Source organism: Neophocaena asiaeorientalis, unplaced genomic scaffold, assembly GCF_003031525.2.
Source record: "Neophocaena asiaeorientalis asiaeorientalis breed wild unplaced genomic scaffold, Neophocaena_asiaeorientalis_V1.1 scaffold342, whole genome shotgun sequence".
NCBI lineage: Eukaryota > Metazoa > Chordata > Mammalia > Artiodactyla > Phocoenidae > Neophocaena > Neophocaena asiaeorientalis.
This window is the reverse complement of record NW_020174037.1, coordinates 916159-937898: the sequence shown is the minus strand read 5'-3', so window position 1 is coordinate 937898 and position 21740 is coordinate 916159. Positions and strand designations below refer to the sequence as shown.

Genomic DNA, 21740 nt, shown 5'->3' with positions numbered 1-21740 from the left:
GAGAAACAGACTAAGGAGTCATGTGACCCTGGGCAAGTCATTTTACTTTTCTGAGATATAGTTTCTTGGTTGATGAGATGAAAGAGGCTGAGTACATGACTTTTAAAGAGCTATTCAAGCTTTTACGTCCTCTAACTCTATGTCTGTAGTCAGGAAAAAGGATGATTCTTTGATTGGAGCTGCCCAGAGAAATGTCCTGAGGGACAGGCTTAGCATTAGTGTAACAGATCCTGTGGGTTTTGAGAGGTGGAGTGGAAATACCCAGGGGAATGCCTAAAGAGCGTTTTTGTTTGTTTTGTTCTGTTTCTGGTTTTTTTTTTATGAGTGTTTTGATGAGAGTGATGATGGAAGAAAAGAAGATGATAGGAGGAGAGGAAGGTAGAAGCCTGAGGATGTTGGAATTGTCTATTTACTCTGCATTAGGTGGATGAAGACTTGAATCATGGAACCAAAAGGGGAGTTTCATCCAAAATGCAAGGGAAGGAGGGGTTGGTTGATCTCAATAAATTTCAGTGGAACAAACATGATGTAGTGAGACACAGTGAGACATTTGTCTCATTTCTGACTCAGCATCTGGAGAATCTCTATGAAAGAAAATGTTCATTTGGACTCTCCATTCTGGACATCTCCATTTTGAGTGTAGGTTTTGCTTCTTACATTGCAGTCTTGTTAAGCCAATACATGATAGGAAAAAAAAAAGCTGACTTTTAAGACTCATTCATCCTCCAAGAAAGGATGAGAATTGGACTAACCTTATGAAAATATTTCTAAATATCTCAGAAGACTTTCTGGGGGTAGATGGGCAAGACACAAAGTTTTCTAAAGCATTGCTCTGAATTAGTTGTTTCATAGATCATAGTAGATTAGGACTAGAAGGAAGAAGAAGGGGAAACAAAAGAAGCAAGAGTTTTCAGGATTGGGGCAGGCATGGGAGGAGGGAAGGAACTGCTAAGAAGTTGTTTGGGTTTCATATCCCTATTTACACTTGCTTTGCAAAATTTCTGTGGGATGCCAGGTTGGGAATAGTTTTTGCCAAGAGTCAAGCCAAGCTTGTTTTCTTGAAGAAGCAAGTCCCCAAGGGGATGACAGCTTGAATTCAGTTGGATCTGGTGTTTAGATGATCCAAGTTTGACATAAAAGGTAGCATTGATGGAAGCAGCAGCTTCCCTGGGAAAGGCAGAGAGAATGTAAAGGCCCAGACTGATGGCTTTATTTAAAAAAAAAAAAAAAAATCTCTTTATCTATCTCTATTTATTTATTTTGGCTGCGCCAGGTCTTAGTTGTGGCATGTGGGATCTTTTAGTTGCAGCATGTGGATTCAGTTGCAGCATGCACGCAGGATCTGCAGAGTCTTACCAACTGGACCACCAAGGAAGTCCCACAGACTGATGGCTTTAGATTGATCTGTAGACTCTTCTCCACTCCCAGATGCAGGGTCTTGGGATGGAAGTGGCAGTTTACCTTAGCTGGGGTGAGGTGTGATTTCTGGTACTGGACGAAGGAAGGAAGAGGACAACATAATATTTTAAAAATGTGTGTGTGTGTGTGTGTATCTGTCTATGGCTAATGTACAAAAAATACCATTAAACTGAAATTCATTTCTTCAGCAAATATTTTTCAAACACCATGTAAATACTAGGTGCCGAACAAATGTCAAAAGACTTTAAGGATCTGCCACCATGACAATCTTTAGCTTGGCGTTCAAGGTTCTTCGACATAAGACTGACCATTTTGACGGCTTTGTCCTGGACTTTAAGAGGCATCCACTGCTCTGGATTTTCTCACCAGTGATGAGCATGTAGTCTGACTCAGTAACTATCTGTTAACTGACTCTCCCTCTATGGGTTTTCCTCTTTTCTCTGATTTCTACTTTAAGAACCCCTTCCTGCTATTTTTTGGCTTCTCATCGTTCTGGAATCTCACAGCCATGTTTCGTGGTCGGCTTTTGTTTGCACTGTACCCTCTACTCTGATTCCTCACTGACAGAAATTTTGCCCCTCGACCGTGGGTAGATGAGCTCGGCGTGGGCTAGGCCTTGCCCCGCATTACCATATTTTCTCCTCACTGGATCCTGCGGTAGGCAGCGTGTAAGCCCTCAAATTATTTCAGTGGACTCACACTTTTGTAATCATCAATACATATATTTTTTAAAGTTAACTTTATATTGGTTCTCTAAATTGAAAACTGATATCAGTTGTCTCAAATAAAAGGTAATTTTTAAAATAATTAGAATGAAAGCAAATTATTTCTTAAACAGTCTGTCTATAAAATAAACTTGCTTTCTAAAGGCACTGACTCTGAGACTTGCTCTCACTTTGTTAAAAAAGGGAAATTAAGCACGTGTTAAAGAGACATTGAAGAGAAGATCAAACAGAAACTTTCTCCTTAATGTAATACAGTTTTTACAAAGGCTAAAGAAGTGCTGAAAAGAATGTTTTCTCATTGTGTGATTGAGTGTTTAATACTGTGCCTGTCCATCCCCTAAAATCCTCTACGTGGAATTTAAGTACTGCTTAAATTCATCTTGTGTAGCTTTCCTGCATTTGGGGAAATATTGAGGTTGCCCCACTTTTCAGATGGTGCACCTGATACAGAGACTAGTTAAATAATTGGTTCCTGGTTCACATGCTTCGATCATGGCAGAGCCGGGGGTTCAAACTCGTGTCTGAAACCCAAGCTCCAGGCAGTTTTCTTAGACTCAGAAGATCTTCTACTCCACTCTATTTATCATAAAAGCTTGTTTTCTGTTCTGTGGCTCAGAGTGGTAGAATGTCTTACCTAAATTGACTCCCCAGCAGTCAGTAACTGGAACTTAAAATCTTAGCTTCTTGCCTCTTTAATCCAGGCTTCTCGCTACTGTACCAGAATTTAGGGTAGTATTTACGGTGTCCTTTTAGGAGAGAAAAAAGAAATTGGGTCTTTAAGTCTGTCCTTTCAGCTTACAATGGGCACTGAATCTTTGAATATTGAACTGACCTCATTTATTCTGTCTGTTGGTCCAATTTGAATCTTAATAGGTTTTTCAACTGGATTTTTTTTTTCTCACTCTCTTAAATAAACATTGCTCTTTGCTTGTAATTTCCTTCTGATTTTCTTTCAAATCAGAAGGAAACTCCACAGAAGTCCTAAAGGTTGAGTCTTTCCTGGGGACCGTTTCCTTTATGCAAAAGTACAAAAACCCTATGCTAATTTTGGCCATTTAGGATTAATTGTGATTAAAGGCAGTTTATCAGGTCTTTTTTCTTTATTTTTAACTTTAATGATTGTGTTAATTATAGTAAGGACCTTGAGTTCACGGTAAAGAAAGCCTTTGGTCAAGTGGTGTTTATTCAGTTGTCAGTCCTGTTGCCGGATTTGCAAATTTAGTGGAATTAGTGCCATTTTCCAGTTTCCAACTCCAATCACATTTCACATGATCACAGTGTGGCTTTCTCCTTGGCTGTCTGATGCTAGGTTCCAGTGGCCTCCGTTGAGGGGAGTGGATATGCCCCTGGAGGCTGCAGAGACCAGCAAGGCACTCTGTCCTCAGGTGGAGCTCCACTGGGGACTCCGTGCTCACCTGATGTAGACACTTAGCACACGGTCGCTTGGGAGATGAGAATGTGTGCATTTTTAAATGCCAGTGTCAACCGCAGTTGAAAAAAGAGGCTAGCAGGAGTTCCACTCAATAGTTTAGTTTCATCTTTCCTTAAGCACTTTTTTATCTGGCACGTAAAATATTTGATTTGTGAAGATCTTAATGACAGTAGCACTTTCTAGAAGGAATACTCAAAATTATGATAATATTGGAATAATAGAGATCATTTTCCTCTGGGATCATCCTCCCGGACCTCAAATAATGGAGTTCATGTTGCCATTATTTGTTTTTAAAAGGATAACATCCCTCATTTTTTGTTTGTCAGAATCACAGGTAGGTGAGTTTAAACTTGTGATCTTATTCCTCTTTAATTCAGCGAGGCAGCCAGCAAAGTGGTTTGTTTTGGTTGTTATAGAGAAGAAGTTCATTTATGAAGCTGGAAGGGCAGGGCTTAGACCCTGTACCTCTGTGCCTGCCGTGGAGTCCTGACTACATCCTCACCTACCTGGTCAGCTGGTCCCCACTGGGCTGCAGGGACAGAGGCATCTCGGACACATGACCTGTGCCTGCACTGTCTCCAGAGCTGGCTGGTGAAAGAGGAGGTTCTGGAGAAGGTTGCTGGGTTTGGTCACATACTCTATGAGCTAGAACTGGAAAAGAGCCTGGAGATAAGATAACTTGTTTTGGCAAGAGTAAAAGGAATAAAGTGTTGAGGTGGAAAAATTATATCCAGGTGTTGATATGCTTCACTGAGTGAGTTCTTGACTTGAGCCTCTGGGTTTAGAGTTCAAGGCACCTGAACAATGCTGACAGTCCTGTATTAGTGGCTGAGCCCCTAGGGGAGGTACTCTTGTTAGCTGGCATGTTTACTTGTTTGCTGCCACGTTTACAGGGGTTCTAGCGCCTCAGTCTGGCAAATTACAGATTCTCCTTTGCTCACATGAAGTCCATGAAAATGAATGTCCTTCTCAACAAATTAGAGTGGCTTTGGGGAAAACCAAACTAAATGTACTCCTATTTAACCTGTGTTTCTTTGAACACAGCTGGAAATTTTGTCATGGTTTTGGGCTACCTGAACCTGTATTTCTTTTTTTTTTTTTTTTTAAACATCTTTATTGGGGTATAATTGCTTTACAATGGTGTGTTAGTTTCTGCTTTATAACAAAGTGAATCAGCTATACATATACATATGATCCCATATGTCTTCCCTCTTGCGTCTCCCTCCCTCCCACTCTCCCCATCCCACCCTTCCAGGCTGTCACAAAGCACCGAGCTGATCTCCCTGTGCTATGCGGCTGCTTCCCCCCAGCTATCTACCTTACTACGTTTGTTAGTGTGTATATGTCCATGACTCTCTCTCGCCCTGTCAAAGCTCACCCTTCCCCCTCCCCATATCCTTAAGTCCGCTGAACCTGTATTTCAATGACATTTCTGACATGTTAGCGTGGTGAACCTGCTTTAACTAATTTTTCTCATCCCTGAGGTCTGACTTCAGAGGCTTTCAAATTCCCCAAGTGTTTCCGAGCACCAAGTGGTCCTGGGCTCTGGGCTCAGTGTGCCAGAGGATGGTAAGATGTTGAGACACCGTAGCTTGCTGCGCATGGCTTGCAGTTTAGCAGGGACCACCTGAGAAGTTGGTACACTGGAGGACGTGGTAGGGAGAGCTGAAGAGATGGAGGAATTAGAAGGCCCAGATTGCAAATAGGTAATTGACCTGGAGGCTGGAGGAAGTGGGCTGGAGAAGAAAACTGTGCTGGGTGCTAAAGATGTGGAGGACGGCGGCCTTCATGGAACAGAGGAGCTGACTGCCCCCAGAGTGGGAGAATAGTGTAACTGGGTAGTGGGGTCCCCAAACAGGGGTTTATGGTACAACAATGGCAGAAGTGGCATGAGGATACCAGCGTAACCCTTTCACATCTCCCACTGAGCTGGGCACTGCAGAGAGTTCCAGTGTGTTCTGGAAAAGCCCTTGGGGGAAATCGTGCCATCTGTGGACAAAGAAGGGAGAAGAGATTCCTTTAATAAACTGCCCGTTTTGTGCCCCATCCTTGATGAATGCTTTACGCTGTGAAGTCAGCAGCACTAATCATTGTAAATAGCTGCTGTTGGCTGGATACTTGCTTTGCTCCAGGAACTGGCTAAATATTTTATATACATTATTCTATTTAATGGAGAGGATACAGGGACTCAGAATCCCTAGGGTCCCAGAGCAGGTGAGGAGCAGAGTCAGGATTCAAAACCTGCTTTCTCTGACTCCAAAACCTCCCTTCTGTCTACCGGGCCAGTTAATTCAAGAAAATAAGAGTTAAGGACGTGTGGGGAAGTTTGCTGCACTGCAGGAAGTAGAAGGCGGTGAAGGGATTTGGGTTTGTCTGTCCCCAAGTCCTTTGAGCACTGTTACGGGAGATTGGGACTGACATATATATACCAATATGTATAAAATAGATATAACTAATAAGAACCTGCTGTATAAAAAAAATAAATAAAATCAAATTCAAAAATTCAAAAAAAAAAAACTTTTTAGCCTGGGAGAAGGTTGAACATCTGAAGATGTTGACCCTTCCGAGATGTAAACCAAACAAAGTGGTTGTTTTGTTGATACAGTCACCAAGCCTTTTATCATAAAATTCTCTTGGAAAATCCTCCTCCAACAACAGGGAATATTATCCCGTCAAGTTTTTCCGCAAATAAAGGATTGCTCATGGAGGTGGGCTTGCTTGTGTTTCTGTATCACTCAGGGTGTTTGTGACTTTGACAGTTCCTTCCCTGCAGGGCCCTCTTGCTTTGGCATTATGATTATAGTTGAGAAAAATTTTCTTTCTATGACATGTAATGTTGACAGGTATTTCATTTCTAGGAGAAAGGTTCATTTTTCCTATATGCTACACATCCCCAACCAGGGAAAAAGCAAATAGTTGTATTGTTTGCTGAAGTCTTCCTTTGAAGGTTGCTCTGTGTTTGTTTAGTGGAAATCAGCAGGGGAAGAAGGGTTATCTCTAACATTTTGTCAGAATTCCTCCATAATTCTACAACAATGAAACAAGAACTTGGGGACAGGACAGATTTGCTTTCAGAAACCCTGGATCTTGTCAGTTTTAGAAGTCCTGAGATGGTTTAGCTGGTAACAACTGGACTGTTGAGAGTGATAAATAGGATCTTTGGTTGTCCAAATATCAGTGACATGATAGAAATAGATTTACCCTTATTTTCTTTTTGAATTGAAATTCAAAAAGAATCTCCTTTAAAATAGAATTGTTGACAGCATGAGGAATTATGCTTCTCAAAGGCTCGTTACAGATTTGTACAGTATTCATGTATCTCTTCTAGCTGTATGTTTTTATGTATTCATGTCATAACTCTCATTTTGAAAATTAGCTATTAGCAAATACTTTTGTCCAGGAAATTGAATATATATTTCAGGGTGAAACAAGAATGTACAGTTATCTATAAACTTATTGTTACTAATAATCAAGTAAGTATGATACATTTGGTACTTAAAAAAATATCCCCTTGAGTTACAGATTGTTAGAATTGATAAAATTCATTGGATCTGTATTTTTTAAACAGGTATTGTGATAGCAGAGCCTCTTCTAGAATGACAGGAATCTTCGAGAATGATAGAATGGCTTCCTTTTATCCTTGACTTTTATCTTGGAGGATTTCTTACATCTTTCTTTCTCCTTAAATTTGAGTATTAAAATGTTATGGTTTAAGTAGGAACACAGTTTCAGGGGTCACTGAGTACCAGCCCACGGCCTTTCTGCAGGCCTTTAAGGGTCTAGTGGCAACTAAGGACAGTTTCACTGAGTTTGTGGGTCTGCAATATGGTTGGGGAATGCGAGGGGGTAGAATTTCAGGATTAGCATGAACGACCTTACAGGTAGAGAGCTCACTGGCAACTGGAGACCAGGAAAGAAACTGAGACAGTCAAATTAACTTCAGCCTTAATAAAACTGATGGCTCAGCCTGGGAGAGATCACGGGGGGGACTCCATGGGGCGACTCCCCTCCTTCCACCACGGCAGCCATGTCCTGTCTTCAGTCATGGGTGCAATGAGCCTGTTCCAGCCTGGTTTTCTGACTGTCAGTAACCTCACTAGCCTTTTCCCTGAATGTGGCTACTGTTCCAGAGACATATACTCAGAGAGGCAATTAAAGAACAGACCTTTTCCAAGCAAGCATGCTCTGGTGGGCTTACAGATTTCATATCTTCATTCTTCAGGACCCTCTACATCTCTCTGGAGACGAGATGCAGCAACACCTGTGATCCTTGCATTTGCATCAGCATCTCATGAAGAGGCCATTCGTTGAGCTTTACCGCCAACACGTTTACTACAATTCATATGTGATATAGTTAAATCCTGCCGTAAATCCACCTCCTGCTTTTGTTAACGGCTAGTTATTTATTGAGATAAGACATCTAGAAACAGTTTTGTCAGGAGAGATGCTGATCGCTGTTGTCACAGATTTCAACTTCTATCTCACTTCTGGTGACTGTGGGGAAATTTGTCTAACAAAGAAGAACACACACACAAATTTATTTATTTATTTATTTATTTGCTTAAAATTTAGAGAAATAGCTGTCATAAAACCACTGGTTTTGGAAGACGAAAATTAGTTGCTGACTGCATATTTGCGGTGTATGAACTCTTTGGGTAGAACTGATAGGAAAAATGTGTTCAGAAGAAGAAGCAGAATTGTAGGAGGAATATAGTAGTGGGAAAGTGGGAACAGTTGTTGACAAGTTATTTCTTGAGAAACCTGGGGGCCAGCTCTAACTCTAGGGGGTGAGTCTGGGCAGGCCACTTGCTTTTGGGGGCCTTGGCTTCTCTATAAGATTGGGGTGTGGTGGAAGCTGGTCTCCAAAGCCACAGTGAGCTCTTTCTATCAGCTGGGGGTTGGCCTTGCACAAGGTTGTCCTCTTCTGCCTTGTGGAGCCGACTATTCTGCTCCAGTGAGAAACGGTGGCTGTGTGGTCCCCACTGGAGACTGTCCTGTCCTGGAGCAAGCAGGCTAGAGGGTGGCTCCCACCCTTTGACAGAAACTCAGTCTCACGTGCTCACAGCGTTCTTGCAGGAAGGATAAAGACAACCAACCCTTGGTGACTGCACAAACTAAGAGTTTCGGGTAGCAGCGTACGCACGTGCAGTTTTTTTTCCTTACTACGTGTCTGTAGACAGATTTAATGCTCCAGGAGGGTAGAAGGCAGTCAAGGGATGCAGTTCCTGTTTTCCATTTGATTTCACTAAGTGGGAAAAAACCCTCCCACCTTGTCTTTCTAGCATGTCTGCCTCTTCCTCTTTCCTCCTTTCTTCTTTATGTTTCTCATGCTCTTTGAAACTTACATGTGAAGTTCAAAAGGGCCAAATGTTTTGGTGAGGAAGGGGGTTGGGGGAGCAGTACAGTAGGTGCTGATTGGGGTCGTCATTTCCCCCATGGCACCAGGCAGGCTTCCTGTGAACCTATATTTTTTCTTTCGCCAGCATCACTGAGTCTGTCTGACATTTCAGGTTTTGGTTTAGGGAAAAGTTAAAAGAATTCACGATCCCAGCTGTCACTTGGTGACCCTTTTGCCAGTAGCATATGGCATACTCTCATTTCACTAAAGAAAGGAGTTACCCACCCCTCGTTACTTTCTGCCTGCTTACTCTGCTTTATTTTTCTTCATTACTCCTATCACCCACTGCCTTAACAACACACTGTTATTTGTCTGTTTTATACGTCCTTGCTAGAATAGAAGGTCCATGAGAGCAGGAACTTTGCCACTTTTGTTCACTGCTGAATCTCCAGTGTCTGGAACAGCACCTGCACATATAGGCGTTCAGTAAATGTTTGCTGTGGCTAATGGCAGCCTTGCAGAGTTAAGGCTGCAGTTGTTTGTGGAATGAACAGGGGGTGAAGATTTTATTCACTATTTACCTTCCTAGGGAATCACACAATAGTCAGGCTTTGCACTATGCAGTACTTAGGTCTTCCAAGGCATGATTTGACTTGTGGACTATGTTAATTATTGTCATAGAACACAAGTGTTTTGGGGGGAGGGAGATCAAATTATTGACATATAATTTACATACAGTTACATTTCGCCTTTTTGCAAGTACAGTTAGATGAGTTTTGATAAATGTATATAGTATATGTATAACCACTACCACAGTCATGGTATAGAATATTTCCATCACTCAATGTTCTTTGAGGTCTGTCCGCAACCACTGATAGGATTTCTGTCCCCATTGTTTCACCTTTCCAGAAAGTCATACAGATAGACTCATACGGTATGTAGTCTGTTATGTCTGGCTTTTTTCTCTCAGCATAAGGCTTTTGAGATTCACCCATGCTGTTGCATGTATTCGTAATGTAGCCCTTTTTTATTGCTGAGTAGTACTCCATTTTAATTTATTCACTAATTGATGGACATTTGCATTGTTTCCAGTTTTGGCTATTCTATATAAGACTTCTGTGGATGTTCACATACAGGTCTTTGTGTGAACATATGCTCTCATTTCTTTTGGGTAAATACCTGGGATGGGATGGCCGGGTTATAAGTCTGTGCATGACTTTACAAGAAACTACCAGAGTATTTTATGAAGTGCCTGTTCCGTTTTTCTTTTCCACAAGCCATGTAGGCGAGCGCCAGTTGCTCCACATACTAACACTTCGCAATTTTAAAAATTGCAGTAGTTCTAGTGGGTATGCAGTGGTATCTCATTGTGGTTTTAGTTTGCATTTCTCTGCAACTAATGATCTTCGCTTATTTGAGAAGGTCATGGTTCAGCAGGCTGTGGTATTCTCTAGGTATTAATAATTTTAGAAGATTAGTGGCACTTGAAGTGAAATTTTTTTTTAAAAAATTGGCCAAAGATTTGAACAGTGGCTTCCTCAAGGTCGTGCTGTACAAAAAAGGTTAGAGTATGGAACTATGTTGAATTTTGGCAAAGCGTGATCCACCTGGGTGACTGATGCAAAGACCTAGAGAGGGAGCACCTAGGACTTGGCATGAAGGTGGGGAGAAAGCAGATTCATGGTTCCTCTGGCCTTGGGAGGGCCTTAGCTAAACCTGTTAGTGGGAAGCCTAGCTAGATTGAGTTACACTTTCCCAGATGTCCCAGGAGTCACCTGGGAAGCTCAGCAGTCCTTGTGGCCGTCACAAGTGTGTGGTGAACATAGAGCCCCCTCCCTGGGGACAATTTGCCTGAATCAGTTTATCAAGCTTGAGAAACCGGTTATCACGGGCCCAGGAATGCCACCACCCTTCCATCCTGAATCCCTATTTCTCATGCCCATCTTGTAGCTAATTAATTGAGCAAATATTCCCTGAGGGCTTACTCTATGCCTGATACTGTCTTGCATGCTGGGGAAAACTGCTATGAAGAAAGAGGTCCTGTGGACTCAGAAAGTGGCAGAAACGATGCAAGCGAAAACAGAGGCTGCCCTGGGTGCACCTAGGAGGGGCTCCTAACCGAGTGTGGTCAGGACAGGATCCTAAAGTTGAGGAGCTGGCCAGGCTGACAGTGCTGGGAGCAGCAGCTTCAGGACCGGGAGCGCACAGGAGTCACCGTGGTAGGAGAGAGGGCCGTCCATTTGGTGCCGTGGGTAGTTTTGCGGGACCTGGTTTAGGAGGTGGGGAGTGGTGAGAGAGGAGGCTGGAGTCATCGGGGAGACCAGCTAAACCAAGGTGAGGACTGGACTTTATCCTCAGGGCGGTGGGGTGCTGGCAGAGGTTTTAAGTGGTCGAGTGGCATACCTGGAACTTGGGTTTAGTGGAATAACTTTGGTTGCTCTGTGATAAATGGATGGAGGGGGCAAGACCGGAGGCAGGGAACCCAGGGAAGTGGCTGTTTTGGTCACGCGGGAGCCAGAAGAGGGTGCCCTATTGACTGGCCGTGATTGTGAAGTAGGACCCTTTCCAGCCAGTAACTGGAAATGTGCATAAGGGCAGAAGCGAGTGTGCTACTAACTTTGAAACATTGAGAAATCTAGTACATAGTACGGCCTTCTTTTTGGTTTTGGTTTGTTTGTTTGCTTCCTTGGAAAACTGATGTAGAAATGTCCCTTGGGCTTCAGTTACCTGAGCAGAGGAATTCAGGCATTGCCAAACCCTCCTCTTTGGGCAAAATCGCTCCCAGCAGTGGTCACCATGTCCTAAGGTGGGAGGAGGGGATTATGCAGGAGGCCGAGGGCTGTGTCAAGGTGGGCAGGGGAAGTGGGGCAAGAAGCCTGCCTGTTGGTACCCAGCGAAGCCAGAGCAGGACCTTCTACTGCTGCTCCAGGCTACTTCTCGCTGACTTCTCTGCGTGTCTCCTGGAGGGTCTCTGAGGCCGGAATCCATGTCTGGAGACCCAGAAACTCTGCTTTAGGAAAATATTCTCCAAAAAACCTCCTCCTGGCCGTTCTCTTCTCGTGAACATTCTATAGAGGTGTGTCTTCTTTTCCTCTGAGATTCTCCACTCAGATTGAGGGGATTCTGTGTCCTGGTTTGGGCCTGGGGGTCTCTAACACTAGGCCATTCTGATTTCATCCTTCCTACTTTGCCGGAAACCCACATTGGACTTGCTAGAAATAATGGAGTAGAAAAGGTTGTTTAGACAGGATATAACCATTTCTCTATTAGAGGGTACTGATAGACCAGAGAAAGAAAAGTGGGGAGAAGGGAACTCATTTCTTTGGCACTTACAGTGTGCCATGTACTTTGTTGGGGACATACTTATATTGTCTCATTGAATCCACTGAATAGCATGCAAGGTAGGTGTTGTCATCCCCATTCTATAATGAGGAAATTGATGCTCAGCGTAAAGATTTGGCCAAGGGCACATAGTTGGGAAGCCGGACCTAATTCCTGTCTAGGCTCTCTTTCTGCTAAGTTAATTTTCCTTTTTAAATTACAAACGTGTGTTTCAACCTCCTCATTGTTACCTTGGGGATCTGAAAAGATTCTTGTAGCTTCTAAATTAACTAAGTGATTCCTGGAGAGCAGCTTTTGCATGAGAAAAATCTAGCTAATTATTTATTTCTGTGTTTCTGGAATGCAAGCCTTGTCCTAGGCCACTTTCAAAATAATTTGGGATTGCAAGCACGCAGCTCACAATCGAATTCTGGTTCTCAGCGCTTGGAGGCCAGTTGCCATCTTTAAACAACAAATTGTGGATGGACACAGTGCTGATTTAACTCTTCTTTTTGGAGTGAGAATTTTTTTCGGGGGGGGTGGCATCTGTGTCCATTTAGAGTTTTGCTGAGCAAACAATAAAGAAAAGAAATAGGGGGACTTCTCTGGTGGCGCAGTGGTTAAGACTCCGCGCTCCCAATGCAGGGGGCCCAGGTTTAATCCCTGGTCAGGGAACTAGATCCCACAGGCATGCCACAACTAAGAGTTCACATGCCACAACTAGGGAGCCGGTGAGTTGCGAGTAAGGAGCCTCCAAGCCGCAATGAAGGAGCCCGCCTGCTGCAACTAAGGAGCCCACGTGCCAAAACTAAGGAGCCCAAGAGCCACAACTAAGGAGCCCACCTGCTGCAACTAAGACCCAGTGCAAGCAAACAAATAAATACATCAATAAATAAAAAGAAAAAAGAAGTAGGTCCTAAGACTTGACGATTTCAGAGGAATCCCTGATTCGTTGGCTTGTCAATGAATGAATTAAAATACATAATAGTAGAGTCAGTCCTTCTTCTCAGACACTGCAGACTCCTTCCATTCCCTCTTCTTTTGTAGAAGTTTTTAATCCAGGTCCTTGTGGGGTGGGGACCAAGACAGTAAAATCCTGCTGTAGATGACCCTTTGCATTGAGGTCTGTTTGGACCCACAGACGTTTAGTGCAGTACTTGGTTTTGTATGCCCAAGTGCACCACATTCTTAGCTGTTTTTGCTGTTTGTTCCTCAGGCCTAATATCCCACCTCTGCTCCACCAGAGGCCACAATGATTAAATGAGCCATTTTAGAGGTAAAGCCGGTTTCTGATTTCTGCTAAGGGTTCATGACTGTGAAGTGGCATCAGGGCCTCACTTTGACTTGTGCATCCCTCCCTTCTTCCAGTTTTCATTTTTCACCCTTTCCCCAACTTTAATTTTAGTGTGACTACCTGGGATTATTCCAGTATTAAATGAATACCATTGTTGAGGGGGCAGCAGGGACACACAGAAGGTTGTATCCCCTGTTTATGAGAACCCCCCCCACCCCAGGATGGCAAAACAGTCCTCCAAGGAGGCACTTGTGACAACTGACAAGGAGTAGGCGGGCCCTGTGTACAGGTGCAGGTGTAGCAAGGCCAGAAGTGTGCATATGTCCGGACAATGGGAGCTTGTCAATTTCACAGGTGATGCTCTCCATCTGCCTTGGCTGCCTTGTTTTTCTCAATGAGATATTGTTGTCTTTCCACACACACACAGCACTGGCGTGGTCCTCATCACCTGGGAGCCAGGTGTCCGTGGCATTTCCTTGGTGTTTACTCACACCATCTAAGACATCGTCACATCTAAGACACGCTGTGACTTTTTCCAGATTAGGAAACTGCTTTATCGATGGTGCCATTTATCACCAGAAGGACTCAACTTTGGAACTAGATGAAAACGTAGTTTGCAGCAAATTTCAGGGAATAGCATAAGTCACTCCAGGTTCAAGGCAAAATTTATAAATGCTGCTGACATTTTCTGAGAGGGGAGGCATTTTCTTAGAGAAGGGAGGCAGGTCTCTGGGATTCCAGTATGCCCTTTGCAATCTCAGGGTTTTGGCCACCTAAGGTTGCTCACATAGGTCTGCCTTCATAAGTGCATTTTTCATTCCCAAATGATCACACCCGTGGAGCTCAATTGATTGGGATAATAATGGCTCACTCCCAGGCTACTGCCAGAAAGCCTGCAGAATCCCTGTTTACCAGAGACCCCAAGGCTAGAAGTTGGGGACTCATGCCTTATGCAGAAGTAGTCATGAGGCAGAGCTGGGTTTGAGGGCTCAGGTGAGAGGGCTGGTGCAACAGCCCTCACTGGCGTATAGCTTTGCAGCAAAAACTGACGGCGCTCTCCCCTCTTGCTTTATCTTTCAGTTAATGACCAGCCACAGCGTCCCCACTGTGAGCTCCGGCCACTTCCTCCACGGGCTCCCGAGCCTCACGCAGGCTCTGTGGTGTCGGCTGAGGTAACATGGCTTGTTGGCCTCAGCTGAGGTTGCTGCTGTGGAAGAACCTCACTTTCAGAAGAAGACAAACAGTAAGCCTGGGTTTCTCTGGGGGTCCTTCCATGCTTTTCTTCCTGATTTTGAGTTGGGAGGGGAAGAGGGGGGAAAGGGAGTCTTCTTCGTTTTCTCAAAGTGATTGAATGAATCTGGCCCCGGTGGACACGGGACTGTGTGTAGGGTCTGGGTCGAGCCCCGTCGCTTATCATAGGGGGCAGATTGGCAACCAGGCAGAAATGATAGCTTTGCTTTGTGCTAGTACCCAGGCCTGAGTTCTGACCTCCGGAATCTGGCACAGAATTGCCCCTTTGCCATCTTCCTCTTAACTTTTGCTGCAGCCCTGGGGGCCACCTGGCTCTCCAAGAGCATCTAATGGTTTCTGGGCAGTGGAAATGAAGTGAGTTCGTGGCCCAGCTCTTAGAGATCAAAGGCTGGATCTGTTAGTGTCAGTGTGGACTCTTTCCTGTCAGCTTTGACTGCAAGCCTGGAGGAATATAAAACTGAGATTTGTTTTATGTCTGTGGAGGGTTCTAAGCCATTCACTTCTGGATGGGACGGTGATCCTTTCAGTAATCCCAAGAAGGCCATCTTTAACTCTCAGGTGAATGGTGTTTTTCCGTGAGAAGATAAAGGCTATAAGGCCCAGTGATCTCTCTGAAGTTCCGACATCAGCTCTCGGCTTCTCCCTCTCTGAACACTCCTAGAGATCCCGTCCAGTCTCCTGGGTTTAGCTGCACCTCTCTGTAGTAGGCTTCTAAATGTCTGTTTCCTTCCCTGCCTTTTTTCCTGAATTCTAAACCTACATCCCCATTTGGCTGTCCTCATGAAGCTTAACACATCTGCAGCTGAAATGCTCATCTTTCTTAGACTCAAAGAGCTATGAGGGATCTTGGATATAACTTAATTCAGTGTTTCTGAAACTAGACTAATGCTTGGCCGGCCCTTCTTTAAAAGAACAAAAATGTCAAGGTCCTCCTCTGTTCACTAAATTTATTTTTTTATTATAATGTTACTTAAATATGAACGTATAATGTTACTTAAATATAATGTTACTTAAATATGAACTTAAATATGAATGTGAAACTAGATATAAACCCCTTATTCTTACAGGCCATAAGACCCATACAAACTTAAAAATTAAATGCAAACAAAATTGCAAAACCAGTACTGTTAATGTAGTAAGGCAGCTGACACTGTTTAGCTGAAGCCGTATTATAGGTAACAATGTGACTATGGTAGTGAATGCTTATTTGTTTGAGTTTGGACAGTCTATATTACTATGTGCTAATGATTCAATTTTCCAATCATTTTTTCCAGTGACCTTCATTTGATATCATTTGGCTTTCATTTGGTCCAATCTCATCATTCACAAGTTGCGTTTGCATCTGTGCCTTTCTTATTGGTCTGCTACAAATATAGGTGCTAACACAGTCACAAACACAAATATAAACTTAGGCTTGAAATTTTGTGCCAGAACTTGGTTATAAAGTAGGCATTCAGAAAAATCCAGATATGTTTATTCACATTTGCTTAGATGAACATTGAAATGAAAACACAAAAATTTTAAATCCTGACATAGAACTCATATATAATCCCTCATGGATATGTGTGTATATGTGTGACTCTAGAGTCGGTTCTCTAAACCACTATGTCAGATTGCTCTTCAGTGGTATTATTAGTTTTTCTATCTTCAGTCTTGAAGTTTCTAACCTCTTTCTTCCTTTGCCCCTGCCTCCCATGGCTCTGCCCAGGTCCTGGTGTTCCAAAGACCTATATGTTCACCTCCTAATCTCATTTCTTAGCTACTGGGTGGTCCAGGTCCCCTGCCTCTTCTCATCATGGTGGCAGCAGCCCACGTGATGGGCAACTGTCTCTGCTGTGCTGTGTCCATTAGCCGGTGAGTAGGGGAAAGAACTATATCATCTTACTGATGCAAGGTCTCGAGGGCAGTCCAGCCCAAACCTGTCATTTTACAGATAAGAACACTGAGGCACAAAGCAGGGAAGGGATTTCCTCAAGGTCAACCAAGAATCCGGAGCACAGTGTCCTGGAACAGGATTTGGGATTGGGCCATCCAGGCGGGGCCAGTCTCTACTAGTCTTGCTGCTTCTTGCTCAATATTGCTTATCAGTTTAAAAAGCATTACGAGTAGAGAGATAGGCGGGCTTAGTCAAAGGCAATTTTTGGCCTTGCGGCGGAGTTCTTGTTGAAAGAGTAAGAAGGAGACAGTATCCTGACACAAAAGGGCTTTTCTAGGTGTTACACCTACTGCCTGTTAGCTTGTCCTCCCTTCCTGATTTTGACAGGAAATCTGTTTTGCCAAACCAGAAACAAAGGGTGGTTTATTTCAGGTTGCACATGCTTAGGTTGTCACAGCTGGAAAGATCTGACCTGCTTCTTGTACAGCTGATGGGATTGGGGTTTGGGGTAGGGGACAGGGGTCCAGAGTGGGTGGGTCATGGAAGTAGCACCAGAACCAATTTCCTGGTGGCCCTACAGGCACAGGCCCTTTTTTTTTTAGCAGGCTTTGACTTATCTGCATGAAAGATTTAATGCCCATGGATCTCAAGTGCTGGCTGTAGCCACTTCCCAATCCACCTGGCTTGGATCTCTAGATATATTGTTCTATAGACAGTGGAACCTGTTTAGGGTTTTGGTACCACTTTGTTAGCTCACATAGTTAGAACAAGCTCTGCCCAGTAGGCAGGGGAAGAAGTTAGCAGCTCCAAATTGTTCTTGCCCACAGTGTATGGAAAACCATTGCTTGATTTCCTCCTTCTGAGATCCTGGATGTATACACTTGGCCCCAGAGCCTGGCACCGGGGATATGCTTAATAAGTATTTGCTGAACAGTGGGTAAATGCATTAAATGGGCCATTAGTTTACAGGTCTCAAAGAGGCTCCCCTGCTATAGGGGCCTTGTGTGCAGGGAGATGGGAAGAAAGATGTAAAAGCTGGGTGCTGAACAGTAAACCCCGAGCAACCTTCCTGAAAGACGGCCGTTTGCCCTTTCACTCTGTGTCCTTGTTTGCTAACGAATCCTGGGAACCTCTCTCTTGTGCTCCCATTATGCAGACTTATGGGGACCATCAGCCAGGGGTAGATTTCCGCTGTTCCTGTTGGGCAAAGAATACATTGAAATTGAGTTGCATAAGTTGGGTGCAAAGCTCAGTTTGGGTCCAAAGTAACGGTTAACTTGTGTGGGTGGCAGTCACTGAGCACAAACAGGGCTTGGGACAGGAAGGGCGAGGGGCTTCAGAGTTCTCTGGGTCCTCATCTGGTTTTAGGCCGAGCCAGAGGCCAAGGTCCCCATGGAACAGATGGGACAGATTACGGCCATATGGCCTCTCCTTTTTGCCTTTGCCATTAATTTTCTCATTTAGATCTGTTTAGCTGTGTGTCTGGGAAAATAGATAATTCTAATTTCTGCATATATCAATATTAAGAGTATCAATATTTAGGGATTGTTTAATGACAAGGAATAAGCTATCAAATAAATAAAAATTAAGACTCCTCATTTAAGAGCCGCTAGAGAATTTTATAGCATAGACGCAAACTTTCTGCACCTCCTCCCGGCTTCCAATTTCACCTGATACATTTCTTTCCTGTCCTTAGTCCTGGCCTGGCGTTGCTGGTTCAAATCCAGATAAGAATTCTAATTATTATCTAATTCTAATTCAATTCTAATTCCAGCTTGGCCACTATATGTCTCAATGGCTCAGGGAAACTCATTTTTCCTGAGTTTTAGTTTCCACTTCTTTGGAATGAGGAAAGTTAGAACAAATAGCCATTTATTGTTTCCTTTGGATAGATATTTATTGAACATCTACTGCACGTAAGATAGTGTGCTGGGTATACAGGCAGGATCCCTGCCCTCATAGAGCTTACAGTTCAGTGAGGGAAGCAGATATGAAGCACATTATCACATAAGTAGAAATCTCATAACAAACTGTGATGAGTGCTATGAAGGAAAAAAACCAAACTGTCCTACTGTGTTAGGTACTACCAGGCTGAGGATAGGGAGTTAACTTAGAATAGAAGGTCATGACATTTAAGCTGAGAGCCTTGAAGTTCGAGCAGCAGTTAGCCAGGGGAAAATCGGGAGCTCAGCCGTCAGGCCACTGGATTCCAGGCAGAGAGACAGAGGGTGTGAAGGCCACGGGCCTAACGCACGTCCTGGAGTCAAAGAACAGGAAAGCCAGTGGCACTGAAGGAAGACTGGCTGGGGGTGAGTTGGGAGTCAGCAGGGGCAGATCATGCAGCCATGGAGCTGAGCAAGGACAGCTGAATTTTATTTTATGTGCAGAAGGAGTCCCTGAGGTAGATAGCTCATGATGACGAGGGTCAGATGGTGTGGTCCTTGGCACTGAGGGGACTTGAAGGACGATAGCCCAAGGAGACAATTATAATCATTACATACATACATACATACATACCATTTTGTGCTCTGTTTTCCTCTTTCATTTAACATCATTTGGCATATATGTTTCCAAATAATTTACGTATTTATAATAATGATTCTTGATGTGTAGGCTGTGTTTTGTACTTTTGAAAGTTCTTTTGTATACGTTATCTTCTTGATTTTCACAGCAATTCTGAGAGGTATGCATTACAATTTCTGTTGCACAGGTGAAGAAAGTGTTATAAGTTAGTAAATTAGTAAGAGGAGGGGCTGGTTTTTTTTTTTTTTTTTTTTTTTTTGGGCTGGATCTTTTGGGCCCAAATCTGCCATGGGATAATGCCACTGACATTCCTGGTAGCGTTACAGTAATCCATCAATGCAGTTTTTATTTTGTAACTTCATACCCTATTGCCAACATTCAGATGTTTCCCGTGTTTGCTGTTATACATAAACTACTATAAAGACTTTATACATACAGCCTTTTCTTATTTTTATATTATTTCCTTAGGCCAAAATCTCAGAAGTACGATTCCTAGGTCCAAGGAAATGGCCCTTGGCATATATGATCAGATGTCCTTCCGAAGGATCAAACCAATTTAAAAATCCACCATCACCACATGAGGCTTTACAGTTCTGGGAGGGCAGGCGTGGTTTTCAGATTTCTTTTTCCCTCCAGCATTTCTCTGATTTGATCTTTAAGATTTCACTTTAATTTTTCCAGATTTAATTGAGGTATATATCGCTAAGTATTTTTCATCGTGATGCTGATATAGCCTAGAGTGTGCTATTGCTTTGATGAACATCCTGTTAACTGGGAAAATTCATTGTCTCCCATTTTACTTTTTTAACCTCTCAGACTAGTCTCTCATATTTTCATCTGTTTCATTTCCCCATTGAATCGTATTACCTTATCAAGTTCTAAAAGTAACCTAGCACTATTTTAATGTCCCAAGGACACTGGGTAATGTCTAGAGATATTGTTTGGCAGGTACAGTCCTGGCCAGGGGTGGTTGGTACTGTTGGTTCTGGCGGGCGGAGGCCAGGGATGGGGGAAACATTCTTCCATTCACAGGAGGGCTCCTTACAACGCTTATCTGGCCCCAAATGTCAATAGTGCTGTTGAGAGAAACCCTGCTCTAGAAACACTCGCTCATATGATCCCCATGTTGTTGCTGAGGAATAACGAGGTGGAAAGTCCCCAGAGCAGCTCAGTGTAGCAATTTACTGAAACATCAGAATTTTTGTTTTAATACCCAACCTAAAAGAAGGCTTCTGAGTTTCTAACTTTGGTAAGAAGCATCTTTTGAACACGGTGTTCCTCTCCATCTCCTCTGCCTCGTGGTGGGGGCAGGTGTGGAGGGAGGTGGGTAGGTATCCTCAGACTAAGATTTAGAAGAGTTTTCTAGTTTTCTATAGGAGTGTGTAGCAGTAAGGCATCAGTCTTATTTCCAAGCTATTGGGTTGGCCAAAAAGTTCGTTTGGGTTTTCCATCTGGTATGGAAGACCCAAACGAACTTTTTGGCCAACCCAAATATTTATGAGGGCCTATTCTGAACGAAAAGTGCTAAGCTGAGAGATGGGGGAGAAATCTGATTTTGACAATGAGTGGAGCCAGAATGGCATTCCTGGCAGAAGTCAAATTGGGTTTCTAGAGGGAGGCTATTAGGCAAAGAAGTACCTAGAACAGCCCCCTGAGTATGGAAGGCAAATTCTATGTTCAATGACAGAAATAATTTTAGAGGTTCAGAGTAAAAGTGCACGGAGAGAATTGTGTGTCACGAGTTCTCTGGTTTGAGTGCTGGCTCTTGGAGATGGTCTCTTCATTCATTCATACATGTTAGTATCTCAGCTCAGCATGGCTTATAAAGATCAAGATCTAGATACTCCGGTAATGGGGCAGGGGATAAGGAGACTGGGGTGCATAGTGGCTAAGAACACACCCTTGAGTTGGACTGGCTTTGAATTCTGGCTCTGCCGTTTACCAGGCTTGTATCTTTGGGCAATTTATTTACTCTTTCAGCCTCAGTTCCCTCATCTGTGAACTGGGTATTATAATAGTGCTAATGGGGTTATTTGAAGATTAAATGAGTTCATCTATGTTAAGTACTTAGAACACTGATACATGGTAAGACCTATTTAAGTGTTAGCTGTCATTATGGTTGTCAATCTTTTCCTTACCTCTTTCCCTAATCTGCTTACACGCACTGGCTTCAGTTGCTAAAAATGAGTTGTAAGATTTTCTTCATGCTCTTTGCTATCAATGCCATGGGAAAGATCCATTCATTTTTTTTTTTCAATCAATCAACATATTTCGAGCATCTGCTCCCCTATTGGATCCTAGATGTGGGGCTACAGAGATGTCCAGGAACGTAAACTTTGATTCATTGGGTCAGATCAGTGCCCTGGAGGGCTGGTGAGTGCCAGACTCCTCTTAAGTGGCCATCTTGTAAGGTATATATCTCAAACATGGCTCTGTGAGAGGCAGGATGATTGTTGCAAAAGCACGTCAGGGTCAGTAGATCTGGGTTCAAACGCTCGCGCACTCTTTTACCAGGCTATGTATGGCTCCTAACCTGCCCCAATCTTACTTTCTTCACTATC

At 43.4% G+C, this 21740-nt stretch overlaps 1 protein-coding gene across 3 annotated transcripts in view; it reads left to right on the top strand.

Moving 5' to 3' along the window:
• ABCA1 (ATP binding cassette subfamily A member 1) overlaps positions 1-21740 on the top strand; it is a 129542-nt gene that overhangs the window by 6857 nt on the left and 100945 nt on the right. For all 3 annotated transcript variants that reach the window (XM_024753651.1, XM_024753648.1, XM_024753650.1), the window contains exon 2: positions 14610-14772. In XM_024753651.1, the coding sequence (XP_024609419.1) occupies positions 14707-14772 (66 nt within the window). In that variant the 5' untranslated portion in view covers positions 14610-14706. The remainder of the gene's footprint in view (positions 1-14609; positions 14773-21740) is intronic.